Here is a 14,705-nt window from a genome sequence, read left to right on the forward strand (position 1 = left end):
AGTGCTTTGTATGATGACAAAATACACAACTACCTTAATATACTGGCAAATTTGCTTATTGGCATGTGAATTTCAAATATGAGGAGTTGCTCTTTGTGCAACCTTTTAAATTTTCTTTCAATTCTCGAACAAAATATGCAATAAAGGGATCTCTGGGATCCATCATTATAAATAAAAGTGCACATTAGTGAGACCATTTTAAAATTGTAAACTTCGCACTTTGATCAATTTCTTGATGGCTTACCTGACATTTCATACTGGCTGAGCATACATTTCTCCCCATCTCAAGACTTGAAAGACTGAAAGCAATGGTATTTAGACCCCATTGTGAATTCTGTTCCCTAGCCACCTGATGCTTCCTTTTCATGGTCGCTTTCTGAGAGTGAACCAGAGGATTTACAACCTTTTGACCCTCTGACTGCGCATTCATGCCATCACTAAAGTATTCCACTTCCATTTCAGTAGGATTGGCCATCTTTCACCCTGACTTGCTCATGTGTTGCTGAATCCTTCGTTGATGTTATAACTATTCCAATGTTATGGGCACTCTCTCATTATCCAAACTTCATAAACTTAAGATTATTCAAAATTCTATCTGTATTGGCACCAATCTAGCTACCTGTCACTCTGTGTTTGCTGAACCCTAATCTAGCAACATGTCTATTTTAATATCTTCATCTTTGTTTATAAATCCATCATTACTTCACCCAATCCTTTCTTTGTAATTGCCTGCAATCCTGCCAGGTCACTTTGCTCCTCCATTTCTGGCTTCTTGCACATTTCTCATTTTAATTATGCTGCCTAAACAGGAGCCTCTGAAATATTCTCCCTAAAAATTTTACACCCTTTAAACTCACCTGTAGATTGCATTGATCCTAATATTTCTATTTGTGGCTCATTGTCAGCAGTATATGATAACGTTCCTGTGAAGTGCTTTGGAAGTTTTATGTTATCATGTCAAATTAAAAATTGATGATTAATCTACCTCTCAATACGCGATACAATTCTGGCCTCTGTTTTATGAAAAGCAATGTAGGCACTGGAAGTGATGATTGAAAAAAAACCCACAAGGATGGTATCATGAGAGGCTGCTCTGTATGAGGAAATGGCTGGAGCTATTTAGTCTCAAGAGGGGCTGATGCATGGCATAACATGTATGCAGGCCTGAGCAAGTTGCACTACATTTGTCATCTCTGTGCTTCCATGTATGACTTACATATGTAATTTTGGACCTAACTAGCTATAGCAGTTATCCAGAAAGATAAGTTGAGCCCTTATGAGCTGTTATTAATTTCCTATTTCACGTGAGCCATAACTTGGTATTCTTGGTTCTAAGTCAGAAAGTGGTTCAATTAGCACAGAGCATTGACAACAGAAATCATCCCTAATATTGCATCGTCAAATTTGCTACCTTTCAAGCAAGCTGGATAGGAAGGCTGATATTAAACTGGAGAGGTTCAGAAAGGATGCTGCCAGGAATGGAGGGTTTGAGATTTAACAGTAGGGTGGAACTTTTCCACTGAAGCATAGGAGGTTGAGGAGTGACTTGATTGCGGTTAATAAATCATGAGGGGTATGGATAAAGTAAATGACAAGGGTCTTTTCCCTAAGGTGGGGGAGTTCAAAACTAGGGGTGTGTTTTTCAGGTTTAAGATTTAAAAAACACATGAGGCAGTTTTTTTTTTACAGTGGTTTGTGTGTGGAATGAACTGTCAGAGAAAGTGGCGGGCAGATGGGACCAGTTTAGTTTGGGAACATGGTCAGCATGGACTGGTTGGACAGAGGAGTCCATTCTGTATGACGCTGCCTCTGTGTTGACATTAGATGGTCCCAGCTAAGTATTTTGAAGAAGCACGGGTGTCATGGCCAATGTTTGCCTCTCTATTAACACCATTAAAATGGAGTCAATAATTGCTTTGCTGTTTATGCAAGAATTTATATGCACAAAATTTATGTGGGGCAGCACAGTGGCTCAGCGGTTAGCACTGCTGTCTCACAGCATCAGGCACCAAGGTTCAATTTCAACCTTGGATGACTGTGTGGAGTTTGCACAATCTCCCCGTGTCTGCGTGGGTTTCCTCCCACAGTCCAAAGATGTGCAAGTCAGTTGAATCGGCCATTCTAAATTGCCTATAGTGTTAGGTGCATTAGTCGGAGGGAAATGGGTCTGGGTGGGTTATTCTTCAGAGGGTCGGTGTGGACTTATTGGGCTGAAGGGCCTGTTTCCACACTGTAGGGAATAGAATGTTTTTGGTTGTAATGTCATTTGTGACAACCCGTGATTACAAAATGAGCTATGCTTGTGAAAGTTGTTGCTTTTTTTCCTTTAACTCAAAAATGTGGCATCAAGAATTTGGCAAGATAGAGTATTGAGTTATCAATGGCAAAACACTGCTTTATCTTGACATTTATTTTCAAACCTGTCAGCTACGTTTTCAATTTTAAAATGTATGTATGCTCCCAAATTACTTTAGAAATGTTTCTAAAATGTTTAATACAACTCTGCTTCCACATCTGCTTCGGTGGTGCCTTTTGTTTTACTTATTATTCCTAAAATATCATGAGGGTTGACATTCAGAATGTAGTGTTTAGGTTGAATAATTCTGTATGTTTCAAGTTTCATTTTCTTTTAAACCTTTTTATCTTTTTGTTTTCCCTGCTACTAGATGGATAGTGGTGATGCAGCATTTATATTCAAAATGCCTAAACCTGAAGTTAAAGAGGAGGATCCTGCCTATGAAGAGAAAATGGTAAATACAATAAAGGAAATATTTGTTTAATTACTTTTATTTGTCCACATTAATTGCAGAGCTGAAAATGTGTTGCTGGAAAAGCGCAGCAGGTCAGGCAGCATCCAGGGAACAGGAGAATCGACGTTGCGGGCATAGGCCCTTCTTCAGGAATTAATTGCAGAACCATCACACATGGAAAGACACCTTGATTAACTTGTGTAGATGATGGTTACAATTGACCAGAAACTTAATTGGATATATAATTACAATAACGGTTACAGCAAGTCAGAGATCGGGGATCCTACAGTGAGTAACTTGCCTCCAAACTCCCCAAAGCCTTTTCTATCATTTGCAAGACACAAATCAGGAGTGATGATAGAATGCTTCCACTTGCCAGAATGAACACAGCTCCAATAACACTCAAGGAGCTCAACATCACCAAGTGCACTGCTGCCCGCTTGATTATTGTTTCAATCACCACCAATGCACAGATGCTACAATGTAAAGCATTTTCATGATGCATTGCAGTAAGTTGCTAAACCTCCTTTAATAGCACTGACCTGAAATATCTGAAAGAATATGGGCAGTAGATGTATGTAAACACCACCACCATCCTATGAACATAACAAAACTGATCCTTGTTTTTGTGAGGTAAGCAGAGTTTCTACCTGTTCGAACCAGTGATCATCTTTTAATGTTGTTCAACTGTATACATATTCCCTAGGGCTTGTGGTTCATGGAAGAAGCAATCCACTCTTTTATTTTTTCAGTTCCGCAGTTGCATTTGATTTTGTCTTTGAAGCCGCCATAATCTTCAACACACTCTTGGTTTTGTATTGCTGTATCCTCTGAGCAAATAGTGGGCAAGTTTAGGAGAATGGTAATGTCAGCAAACCTTTAGAAATGATATCGAATAGAACTTATTAATGATTAAGCAACTATTTTTGGGACAGTAGAGGTTAAATGATTAGTATTCGCTATCAGACGTTAACCACTGAGCTCTTTATTTTTCTCTAGTAGCTTCTAGTTTCACTTTGCAAAACATTGCACTAACCTGTACTTTCAACCGTTCCATAGTGAGAAACCTGCTAAATTCAAGGCTGACCTATTTAAAAGTTGCTGTGTGTATTGAGCTTGTCGGTAATACTGTTGTGGTTCAAAAGAAACATATCTGTTAGGCATATGTTGTGTTCAGTGAAGGGCAATGGCCATAATACAGATTTAAAATATGATTCTATGCAGCTTTTTTAAGTAAAGACAAACTAAATATAATTTATACAGACTTTTGGCTTTTCGGAACGTAGATCATGTTTGAAGAGAACATTGTTGAATTTAATATCACAATGCAGACTTGATGATTATGATCCGAATTATTAAATAACGCAATAGAAAACTATTTTTTTTCTTCTTTCCGTGCCTCCCCTTTGCTCAAATGTTATATGATGGTCCAGTTTGCAAAAACAAACCTAGGAGAATGCAAATCATTTTACTAAGAAAAGCTGAACTTTCCAAAAACATCTATTAGCTTATATTAATATTAACTCTGCGCCTCCCTTTTAAGGAAAACTTTCTATTCACTGTAGATAAATTGAAAAACGCTTGTTCACAGTGATGTTACTTTTCATTATTCCTCACTCGACCATTTTTTTGCTTTACAGAAAGCAGATAGGGCAAATAGATTTGATTATCTGCTGCAACAGACTGAGCTTTTTGCCCACTTTATCCAACCTGCTGCACAGAAGACTCCGACCTCACCTTTAAAGATGAAACCTGGGCGTCCTCGCATAAAGAAAGATGAGAAACAGACACTTCTGTCGGTTGGAGAGTAAGATATATTACAGGCAATGTGCTTTTGAATTCTTGATGTGTGATTTCACATTCCTCGTGTTACAAAGCCAAAGGAGTGTTAATAGTTCATGACAGTTTTTTATTTCTTCCTGAGAATTTGGGGCCTTTCAACACCTTGGATGCAACTCTATTTCTTGGTCAACGTTTTCATGTGAGACAAACTTAGGAGCTACGGTAAACTGTGGGAATTGTATACTGAAGTTGTAAAGTGACATAGACGATTTGGGGAACTGAGAGACTTTGGCTCTAAATAAGACAAGTTTGAGCTCCTGATTTTTTTGTTCCCTTGTTAGGTGCACATAAGTGGGGGAAGTTCAGCTCTGTGAACCTGACCTTTTAAAAATGGTCACTGATCTTCAACTTTAGTTGTGATTGTGGATCTGCTGTTGCATTGGACCAGATGCCCAATTACATCCTAAGATGCTTCCAGTTTCTCAAATGACCTCGGTGGAAAACCTGTCTCAAAGCTCTAGCACTGATGAAGGTTCAAGAAACAAATAAAACATTTCTTCTACTCACTTCCCTTCACTCTTGCACACTCCATATGCTATCGATAGTACCTTATGCCATTACCCATTCTTACGGCTTGTCATAGAGATGTATAGCACAGAAACAGACCCTTCAGTCCAATTCGTCCATGCCAACCAGATATCCCAACCCAGTCTAGTTCTACCTGCCAGCATCCGGACCATATCCCTCCAAACCCTCCCTATTCATATACCCATCCAGATGTGTTTTAAATGTTGCAATTGTACTCGCCTCCACGAAGTCCTTTGGCAACACATTCCATACACGTACTGCCCTCTGCGTGAAAAAGTTACCCCTTAGTTCTGTTTTATATCTTTTCTCTCTCACCCTAAACCTATGCCCTCGAATTCTGGAGCCCCCCCCCAACACACACACACATCAATCCTTGCGGCAATCCACTGGTCACAGGCCTCTATTCTGAAAAAACAACCCTCCACCACCACCCTCTGACTTCTACTTTCGATCCAGTTCTATATCCAAATGGCTAGTTTCCATGTATTCCATGAGATCTAATCTTGTTAACCAGTCTCCCATGGGGAACCTTGTCAAATATCTTGCTGAAGTCCATAAAGATCATGTCTACTGCTCTGCTCTCATCAATCCTCTGTTACTTTTCCAAAAAACTCAATCAAGTTTATGAGACATGATTTCCTACGCACAAAGCCATGTTGACTATCCCTAATCGGTCCTTTCCAAATACATGTACATCCTGTCCCTCAGGACTCCCCCCAACAACTTGCCCACTGCTGATGGCAGGCTCGCTCGTCTATAGTTCCCTGGCTTGTCCTTACCACATTTATTAAATAGTGGCACCACTTTAGCCAACTTCCAGTCTTCCGGCATCTCACCTGTGAGTATGGATGATACAAATATCTCAGCAGGTGGCCCTGTGCATGCCTCTGTCCATATCCTGCAGCCCCTCATTTATTGTTACCTCATGTGCCACAAATCATTCCCATGGCCCTTTACTACTTCTGTGCCAACTGGTAACCATGTAAGCTATGCCAACCCCACCCACCATCTCTGTCCATGACAATTCACTTGGCATCCACCATGGCCAAATCTCAGGCAAAATCCCTGACCCTCACCACTGTTGGGACCATATCCAAAGGGCACATCAGCTCTGAAATGCACTTACGATAAATCTGCTTTTGCTTGGTCTAACCTAAACACTCTAGGTTCCCGACACCAGAGATTCCAAAATCCCATTTTGATGGAGGTGGCTGATCATTTAAAAGTTCATCATCCTCATGGTAAATGTGTGCAAGCTTTTTTTTAGATTAGATTCCCTACAGTGTGCAAACAGGCCCAACCAGTCAACACCGACCTCTGAAGAGTAACCCACCCAGACCCATTACCCTCTGACTACTGCACCTAACACAATGGGCAATTTAGCATGGCCAATTCACCTGAACTGCACACCTTTGGACTGTGGGAGGAAACTGGAGCACCCAGAGGAAACCCACACAGACAATGTGCAAACTCCATACAGACAGTCGCCGAAGCTGGAATCGAACCTGGGACCCTAGTGCTGTGAGGCAGCAGTGCTAACCACTGAGCCACCATGCCACCTTTATGGCCTTCTACCAATACTATTTGATAAAAATGAGAAATGCTGGGACAAGTTTGGCTTTGTCAACAACTTCCAACATTTCACCTCTCAAGTGATACTCTGGCTGCATGGAGAGCATTTTCTGCAAGAGCAAATAGAATTTAGCTCTGTATGTATACAAATTGTGGCGTAAAAGAAAGCTGAACTTACCTCAAAAGGTTTGAAATTGAAAAGAGCCTTCGTCAAGCCCCCATAGAATGCTGTTTATTTCTGTGCACCAGACTAAAAAAAAAAGTTATATTGGCCTTGTGAAGGGTTACTGTACAGATGCATCGTGATTTTACCTGGGCTTCGTGTTAAGCTGTAGAAACAGGTTCCATAGATTTGTTTTACATCCCTTTGCATTTAAAGGGTTGCAGGGTGACCTATTTGAGGCATTTAATATGTCTGGGGAATTTAGTATGTTCAGTATGGAGAACAATTTCTTCTGGGTGAATTCAGACCGAGGGGTTTCATTTTATGGATGGGATTATGGAATTCCACCATAGCCCTTCAATTTTCTGAACTGAGATCAATAGTTGTATTTGGCTATGGTATCAAGTGATGCGAAGCAATAGCAAATAAAGAGAGTTGTGGTCTAGATTAAGTATGATCTAACTGAATGTCTGAATAGGTACCAGATACTCTGTGGGATTGAAATAATATCATTGTCACTAATATATAACATCATGTAATTTTAAGCATTGATTGAGTTTCTGCTAACTTTGCATTGAAAACCTAGGGTTCTTAAATTTTTCAAGATTAGAGTGGTGCTGGAAAGGCGCAACAAGTCAGGCAGCATCGGAAGAGCAGGAAAATTGATGTTTCGGGCAGGCGCCCTCCTGATGAAGGGCTCCTGCCCGAAATGTCGATTTTCCTGCTCCTCTGATGCTGTCTGACCTGCTGTGTTTTTCCAGCGCCACTCTAATCTTGACTCTGATCTCCAGCATCTGCAGTCCTCACTTTCGCTTTCTTAAATTTGTCACAAGTGCGAGTTGAATGATCCACTGTATTTAACATTTTAAAAATAGAAGTGCTAATATACCCTGTACATAATGGCCTTGGAAGGATACAAGTATTTGAATAATAGATTTAGAACGGAGATTTGAGGTTGGCTTTAAATTAAAACTGGCCACCTGCAATTGCAGGTTTTGAGTTTTAGTTCTGTAACACATCACATGTGCTAAACCTAATTACAGAGTTAATGCACAACTCTGTTGTTTATTCTGACTGGTTTTGAAATTAGCTATCGTAATACTTAGATCATGTTGGCAAATAATAGTAGCTCATTGCACAAAACAATTCACTTTTAATCCTTAGCTATCGGCATCGCCGTACAGAACAGGAAGAGGATGAAGAATTACTGTCAGAAAACAGCAAGACAACCAATGTCTGCACAAGGTTTGAAGAATCCCCATCATGTATGTAAAGCCATTTTATTCATTATTTCATACATGAGTTAATGTAGTTCAGACTTTTCACTACGTTTTTCCAATTGCTTTCATACTTTTAGTCACCATTCATTGATTTACAGTATTCAATTTATTAAAATAATCAAATCTATACTTGTCGATCATTTGGGACTGCTGTTATTTAGGTTTTATAAACAACATCTCTTGATCTCCCAACTTAATTTGCTGTACTTAATAGCCTAAAATAGAACAGTGTGAATGACAATGGGTACGCTGTCTCAGTTTAGCCTAACTTATGTTTTAATGTCTTCTAAATCTCAACTGGATGTTGTCAGTTTTGTGCATTTTGGTGTCAAGTTCAGCACAGTTGAAATGCTAGGTATGCTGAAAGACTGTCTTGATGCAGGTATAAAATAGCTGCATCATTACATTGTCCTTTGACATGTTGTATAGCTCTGTGCTCTAAACCAGTGCTCACAGGGAGCCAAGTTGAAACAGCTTCCATTTATTTTTCATGGGACCTAACAGCCAATAAAAGGATGAAGTCTTTATCTAAGTCCAGGCCATGTTGAAATGCACTATTGTGTTCATGAAGAAAATCAAATAATTATACTGATTGCAGGCATTTTAACTTGCACTGCTTTCTGTGAGCATCAGATATGATCACTTCCTTTATCCTATGAAATGGCGAGCATAATTATCGAAAAAAATCCCTGCAGTAACAATAAATAATTGTTTACTACTACCCATAGTTCAGTAAACAGATTTTCCTTAACATCATCCCCTCCCTGGCCACCGTTATTAACCCCCAATCCTAAATTTACCTATCTAAATGAAGTTTTGTACTTTGTTTGACTGTTTGTCTCTATATTATTTGGCCTTGTTTAATTGGCTGCTGTAGAGCACTTGTAGTCTGTGAATATGCCATCTTTGATTTGGAGTCTGTGTCTGAATGCAAACATTGAGACCCTGTAACCAGTTTGATTGAGCTGCTTGTTTTTTGTTGTCTCAAACTGTCACGGTGCTTTTAGTTAAATGGTTCCAGATACAAACTACTTTTCTTTTTGGTCATGCAATGGCTTCATATCCACTTAAGATATGTTCTCTACAAACCTTTACATTAGTTTCAGGCTCTAAATGTTTGGGATCTCTTCCACAGATATTAAAGGAGGAAAGCTCAGAGACTACCAGATACGTGGCCTGAATTGGTTGATTTCTCTATATGAGAATGGCATCAATGGAATCTTGGCAGATGAGATGGTATGTATATATTGGATTGTAGGAAAATAAGTTGGTCATTTTAGGTGTTTGAGATTAAGGGGGGCATCTGATTGCTAAGAGATGTAAAGCCAAGGCCAGGAAAAGAAGTTAAGATTAATCAGGATCTTATAAAAGACACAATATGCTTGATGGGCCGAATGCTTAATTTCAGTATGATGTTCAGAAACACTTCAGGGCAACTCTGATTGAAAAGCACTGATGGCTTACAACAGGCTTAATTCTGTACTTCATTCAACAGGGTCTTGGGAAGACTTTGCAAACTATTGCTCTTCTTGGGTACATGAAACATTACAGAAACATTCCTGGACCTCACATGGTTCTAGTCCCTAAATCTACACTGCACAACTGGATGCTTGAATTCAAGAGGTGGATACCGACTCTTCGTGCCATTTGTCTAATAGGTGACAAGGATCAAAGGGTAAGAAATGAGATTTACATTCTGGAAAATACAACAAATGCCTGGAGTTTAATTGTTGAGTGCATTGCCCATTGTGGAAATATGTTGTGCAATGGCAGATGGATCAGCTGGTGTGTTTTTGAAGACCTTAATGTGCAAATACCTTGGTGCCCTGCATTAGAAAAAAATAGGAGAAACTGAGGACTGCAGATGCTGGAGTACCAGAGTTGAAAAATGTAGTGCTGGAAAAACACAGCAGGCTAGGCAACATCAGAGGAGCAGGAGAATCGACGTTTTGGGCATAAGCCCTTCAGGAATCTGAAGAAGGGTTTATGCCCGAAACGTCGATTCTCCTGCTCCTCAGATGCTGCCTCGCCTGCTGTGTTTTTCCAGCACCACATTAGAAAAAAATACCCAGGATTCATAGAGCTGGTTACTATTCTCCTATCCTGCCACACTTGTTGAATGTAAATTAGATGGCCTGCTAGAACCTTTGAAGACCAGAAAAGGATAACTACTTGGGCAAGGAATTGAAAGTTATGAAGTATCTGTCAGACAATAGCAAGAAAGTCAGTACATTTGAGCAGGGAAAAGATTTTTCCAGTCTTTTTTTTAAATTCAATACAGGCCATTTTCAGCATACTTTACATTTTTTCTTGAATCCCCAAATAAGTAGCTAAACACTTTTTTGTTACGTCTAACCAAACACTCTGTAATAAAACTTCAAGAACTGAAGGACATTTAAATCTGGATCATAATTTTAATACAAAATTTGAAAACTTCCATTGAAATCTTGCTTAGGGATATTATTCTTCAACATTGATTATATCTTTTGTTTTTTTGATACTGTATTGCATTTACTTGTGTTTGCGTCCCTCAAAATGTGTTTGCCCAACAAAAGTTAATCTGTTACCATTGTTAGCGCTCGCAGTTCTGACTAGCTATGGTAACCTGCTTTTTCGCATATATAAAATCATAAATTCGCCTCAATCTTGAGAGAAAATATGCCCAAATACATTGTAATTTATTCTCCCTGTCATATTAAGGGACTATAATACTATTTTTTAATAACGTGATATTTTGTTACCATTAAATTTGGCTAATTAATTTCCACAAGAGTGGTTTTCACTGTATTTGTGTTGCTGAAAAATAACTACCTGATGTTCAGGCAGTTGAACCCTGACTCACTTTTACATTATCAGGCTGCCTTCATCAGAGATGTCCTCCTCCCTGGAGAATGGGATGTTTGTGTGACATCTTATGAAATGCTGATCCGGGAGAAATCTGTTTTCAAAAAGTTTAATTGGAGGTATTTGGTTATAGATGAAGCCCACAGGATCAAAAATGAAAAGTCTAAGGTAAGTTTATCTTTCCTCCATCAATGTTGCTTTTTTGCGCTCTCACGTGCTTGCTCACTTTTTATCTTTCGTCCCTCCTCCTGGGTTTCTGGGAACAATATCGCTCAATGAATTATTGTTGGACTCCAAAATTTGCTGAGTGTTCCCTGAGCTATGAAACGAGTAAAGGGAGGAGTGGCAATCTTTGAATTTCAAATCAAAGATTAGTCCTGCTTTTTCAAACTTTAATTTTTCTTGATTCTTTCATGGTAAGATTTTTGCAACAGTCATTGATTGTTTCATGTCACTATTACTGTGACTGGCTTTCTTTCTTTCTAGATCTATTGATTGTATTTAAATTGCATCATTTTCCAGCCTGAGGTTTGAACCCTTGACCCCATATCATTAACCTGGGCCTCTGGTTTAGTTGTTATGTAAAGTACCACTGCACCATCATTCTTCTTGTGTTCATGGCGTTTCTTTTTTTTGTAGATGTTTTAACCACCTTTCATTTCCGTGCTCATTGTTACTGTGATTTGAAGTAGATCCTCCACTGATTTTTTTTCTTAAGAAATGCCTATACTGTGCTTTCTGTTTTCAAGGTTTCGATGACCATTTGCAGTATTGCTGTAGTATCACTGGATTTATTTTTATTTCTATTTTCTATTTCAATTTCTAACTAAAGAAATTGTATCTAGGTACCTTTGTACCTAAGATGACACATTAAATAGCGGCATATAAACTTTTCACTGTACTCATTTGAGTACATGTGACAATAAAGCTAATTGTAATTTATTTCAACTTCCAAAGGCATGGCATTTGATTTTCAGTATGTTAGTTCATGAACTCATCCAAATAGTTCAATGGTATTTTGAACTTATTTTGAATCAGCATGATGGTATTATTTAAATTTGTAGTTAGCTTTTACAGTAATGTTTTTAATATGCTAAATTTGCAGCTGTCTGAGATAGTGAGAGAATTCAAAACAACAAATAGACTGTTACTCACGGGTACACCACTTCAGAATAATCTACATGAACTTTGGGCTCTTCTTAATTTCCTTCTCCCAGATGTCTTCAATTCATCTGCTGTAAGTACAAGGAAAGTAAATTTAAGTGACTGCTATATTAATTTAAGGGTCAGGACTCTAACTGGAACGATTTTGTACAAGGAATTCTACAGTTTTTTTTCCCCTTTTAATGTAAGGTTAAGCTCTCTGTCTCAATTGAGAGGTATTGAGAGATGGGATACCTTGCATTGCACAAAGCTAGATAACCAGTTCCAAATTCCCAGAGGATCATATTCACCACTACAGAAAAAAATAGGTATAAAGTCAAACTGGTAGTATCTGGTCCTTGCCAGACTCTGCTGTTATATTTTTTAACAGTCCGTATTTCAGCAACATCGAAGCATGTTGAATCTGTTTTGTGTTTCCTCGGTTGACCACTTGAACTACTCTGCCATCTTGTGTCATGAATAAAAATTACATTAAGAGCAAGTTGGTTAAATAAAACCAGGTTTAATTAACCTTTCAACAGCTACCTGTCTTATTCCTGTCTTAAATAATTAACCTTATTGTAAAATTGGTATTGTAATAAAGTTACATTTGAACCTCAGTCCATGCCTAAGTGACCATTTTACTTGTTTGAATCTTGCTGTGGCTGTTCAGAGTATTTCATCTACCTTGATCTTTTCTTCTTGCAGCTCTGCAAGGACCTGAGGAATAAGCAGTATTAGGAAAATGCCCTCTTTACTTCCTTTCCTTCTCTCCATGTCTCCATTGTTCACTGGAAAGTCACATTGTCACAGGAGCACAGTGTTGCCATTCACTCTTACGTTTTGCAAGAATATATAGCATTGTTATTCTACTAAAATGTCCTAAACCATTTTACTGGTGTTATCGTGCAAAATTTTGATTCTGAATTATGTAGAACTGTTGAAATCCTTTAGTAAAGGCTCGGTCAGTGATAGATATTTGAGCACGGAGCAGTTTAGGAAGGGATTTCTGAGTTTGGAGATGCACTATTAATAATGGAGCAACTAAAATCAGTTCAAGAGATCAAAACTGGAGTAGCACAGATCTTGGCAAATGGAGGCAGTGCTGTAGGGATTGAGGAGGCTTGCCATGAGGAGAGTCTCTAAGAGACTGTGAAAGATTTAGAAAAACAAGTTGAGAATTTTGAACCTGGGGTGTTGCCAGATGGGTGCCAATTTAGATCAGTGCTCATAGGGGTGGTTGGTAGACCAGTCTTGGTGCAAGTTAGGGTACGAGTAGCAGAGTTTTAAATTAGCTTGTTTATGGAACTTGGGAGACACACACTGAGAGCATCGGAATTGTCGCATCCAGAGATAACAGACAATCTAAGGAATAAAGTTTGAATGCTTTCCTTGTCAGAACACTTGCCTGCCTACCAGAACTAAGTGAACTGTAAAAGTTGAACAACCTAATTTGGATGCTACTTTTATTTGTTGCTATTCTCGTATTAATAATAACCAATTTTATGTTTGAGATTATTGCATTTTGAGATTAATTGAATCAACAAGCATAATAAAGTTTAACAGATTAGAAGCACCAAAGCTTGCTCTTTGTTTTTTGCAGGACTTTGATTCTTGGTTTGACACAAATAATTGTTTTGGAGATCAAAAGCTCGTTGAAAGGTTGCATATGGTAAGTCTATTCCTTCAGTTTGTTGCTGGTGAATATTAAAGAGTGAGTATTATTTAAGCCCCATTTTCATTATTTTCAAAATAATTATTCTAATGGGCATCGGAGGCTGACAGGTGACCTTATAGAGATTTATAAAATCCATGAGGGGCATGGATAGACAAGGTATTTTCCCTGGGGAAGTCCAGAATTAGAGGGCATAGGTTTAATGTGAGGGGGAAAAATTTAAAAGGGACTTAAGGGGCAACTTATTCACGCAGAGGGTGGTGCATGCATGGAATGAGCTGCCAGAAGAAGTGGTGGAGGCTGGTACAATTGCAACATATAAAAGGCATCTGGATGGGTATATGAATAGGAAGGGTTTGGAGTGATATGGGCCAAGTGCTGCAAATGGGACTAGATTAATTTAGGATATCTGGTCAGCTTGGACGGGTTGGACCAAAGGGTCTGTTTCCGTGCTGTACGTCTCCGACTCTATAATTTATGTAGTGTACTATGAATGGGAATAAGGCTATTTTTAAGTAACAGTAAGATTTTAGAATTAATTTATTCAACAAAATGTGATATCTGATCCTTGCATTGTTAAATGGAATTATTGTACAGAATGCAAATTAATTTGCCTAATGAATTTAATAGAAGAATAAAATTAATACAGTCAACGCAACTTGCTAGCACAATCATGCAAATGCAATTTATCCATAATCTGTATATTGTTACAATGAATTGGCTTTATTAAAAAGCAGCAAGAATGGGTTTTGAGTCTTGGATCTTCTTCCTGATGCTTTCCCATTTCAGTCCAACTACTTGGAGGGGATAAGAAGTGTTTAAGTCATGGTTCGATTGAAGGGTCTATTTCTATTCTATATGATTCTGATTTGAAGCTCACTAACATTAGCAAGGTGTTACATACTTGT

General features: G+C 38.5%; 1 protein-coding gene across 1 annotated transcript in view; it reads left to right on the forward strand.

Moving 5' to 3' along the window:
- The window catches only part of smarca5 (SNF2 related chromatin remodeling ATPase 5), a 32,439-nt gene that overhangs the window by 1,132 nt on the left and 16,602 nt on the right, over nt 1-14,705 (forward strand). Inside the window, exons 2-9 of the mRNA XM_043674301.2 lie at nt 2,667-2,750; nt 4,391-4,557; nt 8,020-8,120; nt 9,271-9,371; nt 9,631-9,810; nt 10,992-11,147; nt 12,085-12,216; nt 13,726-13,794. Of these exons, the coding sequence (XP_043530236.1) occupies nt 2,667-2,750; nt 4,391-4,557; nt 8,020-8,120; nt 9,271-9,371; nt 9,631-9,810; nt 10,992-11,147; nt 12,085-12,216; nt 13,726-13,794 (990 nt within the window). The remainder of the gene's footprint in view (nt 1-2,666; nt 2,751-4,390; nt 4,558-8,019; nt 8,121-9,270; nt 9,372-9,630; nt 9,811-10,991; nt 11,148-12,084; nt 12,217-13,725; nt 13,795-14,705) is intronic.

This window comes from Chiloscyllium plagiosum, unplaced genomic scaffold (assembly GCF_037043375.1).
Source record: "Chiloscyllium plagiosum isolate Xiang-an unplaced genomic scaffold, Cpla_swu_hap1 HiC_scaffold_36, whole genome shotgun sequence".
NCBI classification, from domain to species: Eukaryota; Metazoa; Chordata; class Chondrichthyes; order Orectolobiformes; family Hemiscylliidae; genus Chiloscyllium; species Chiloscyllium plagiosum.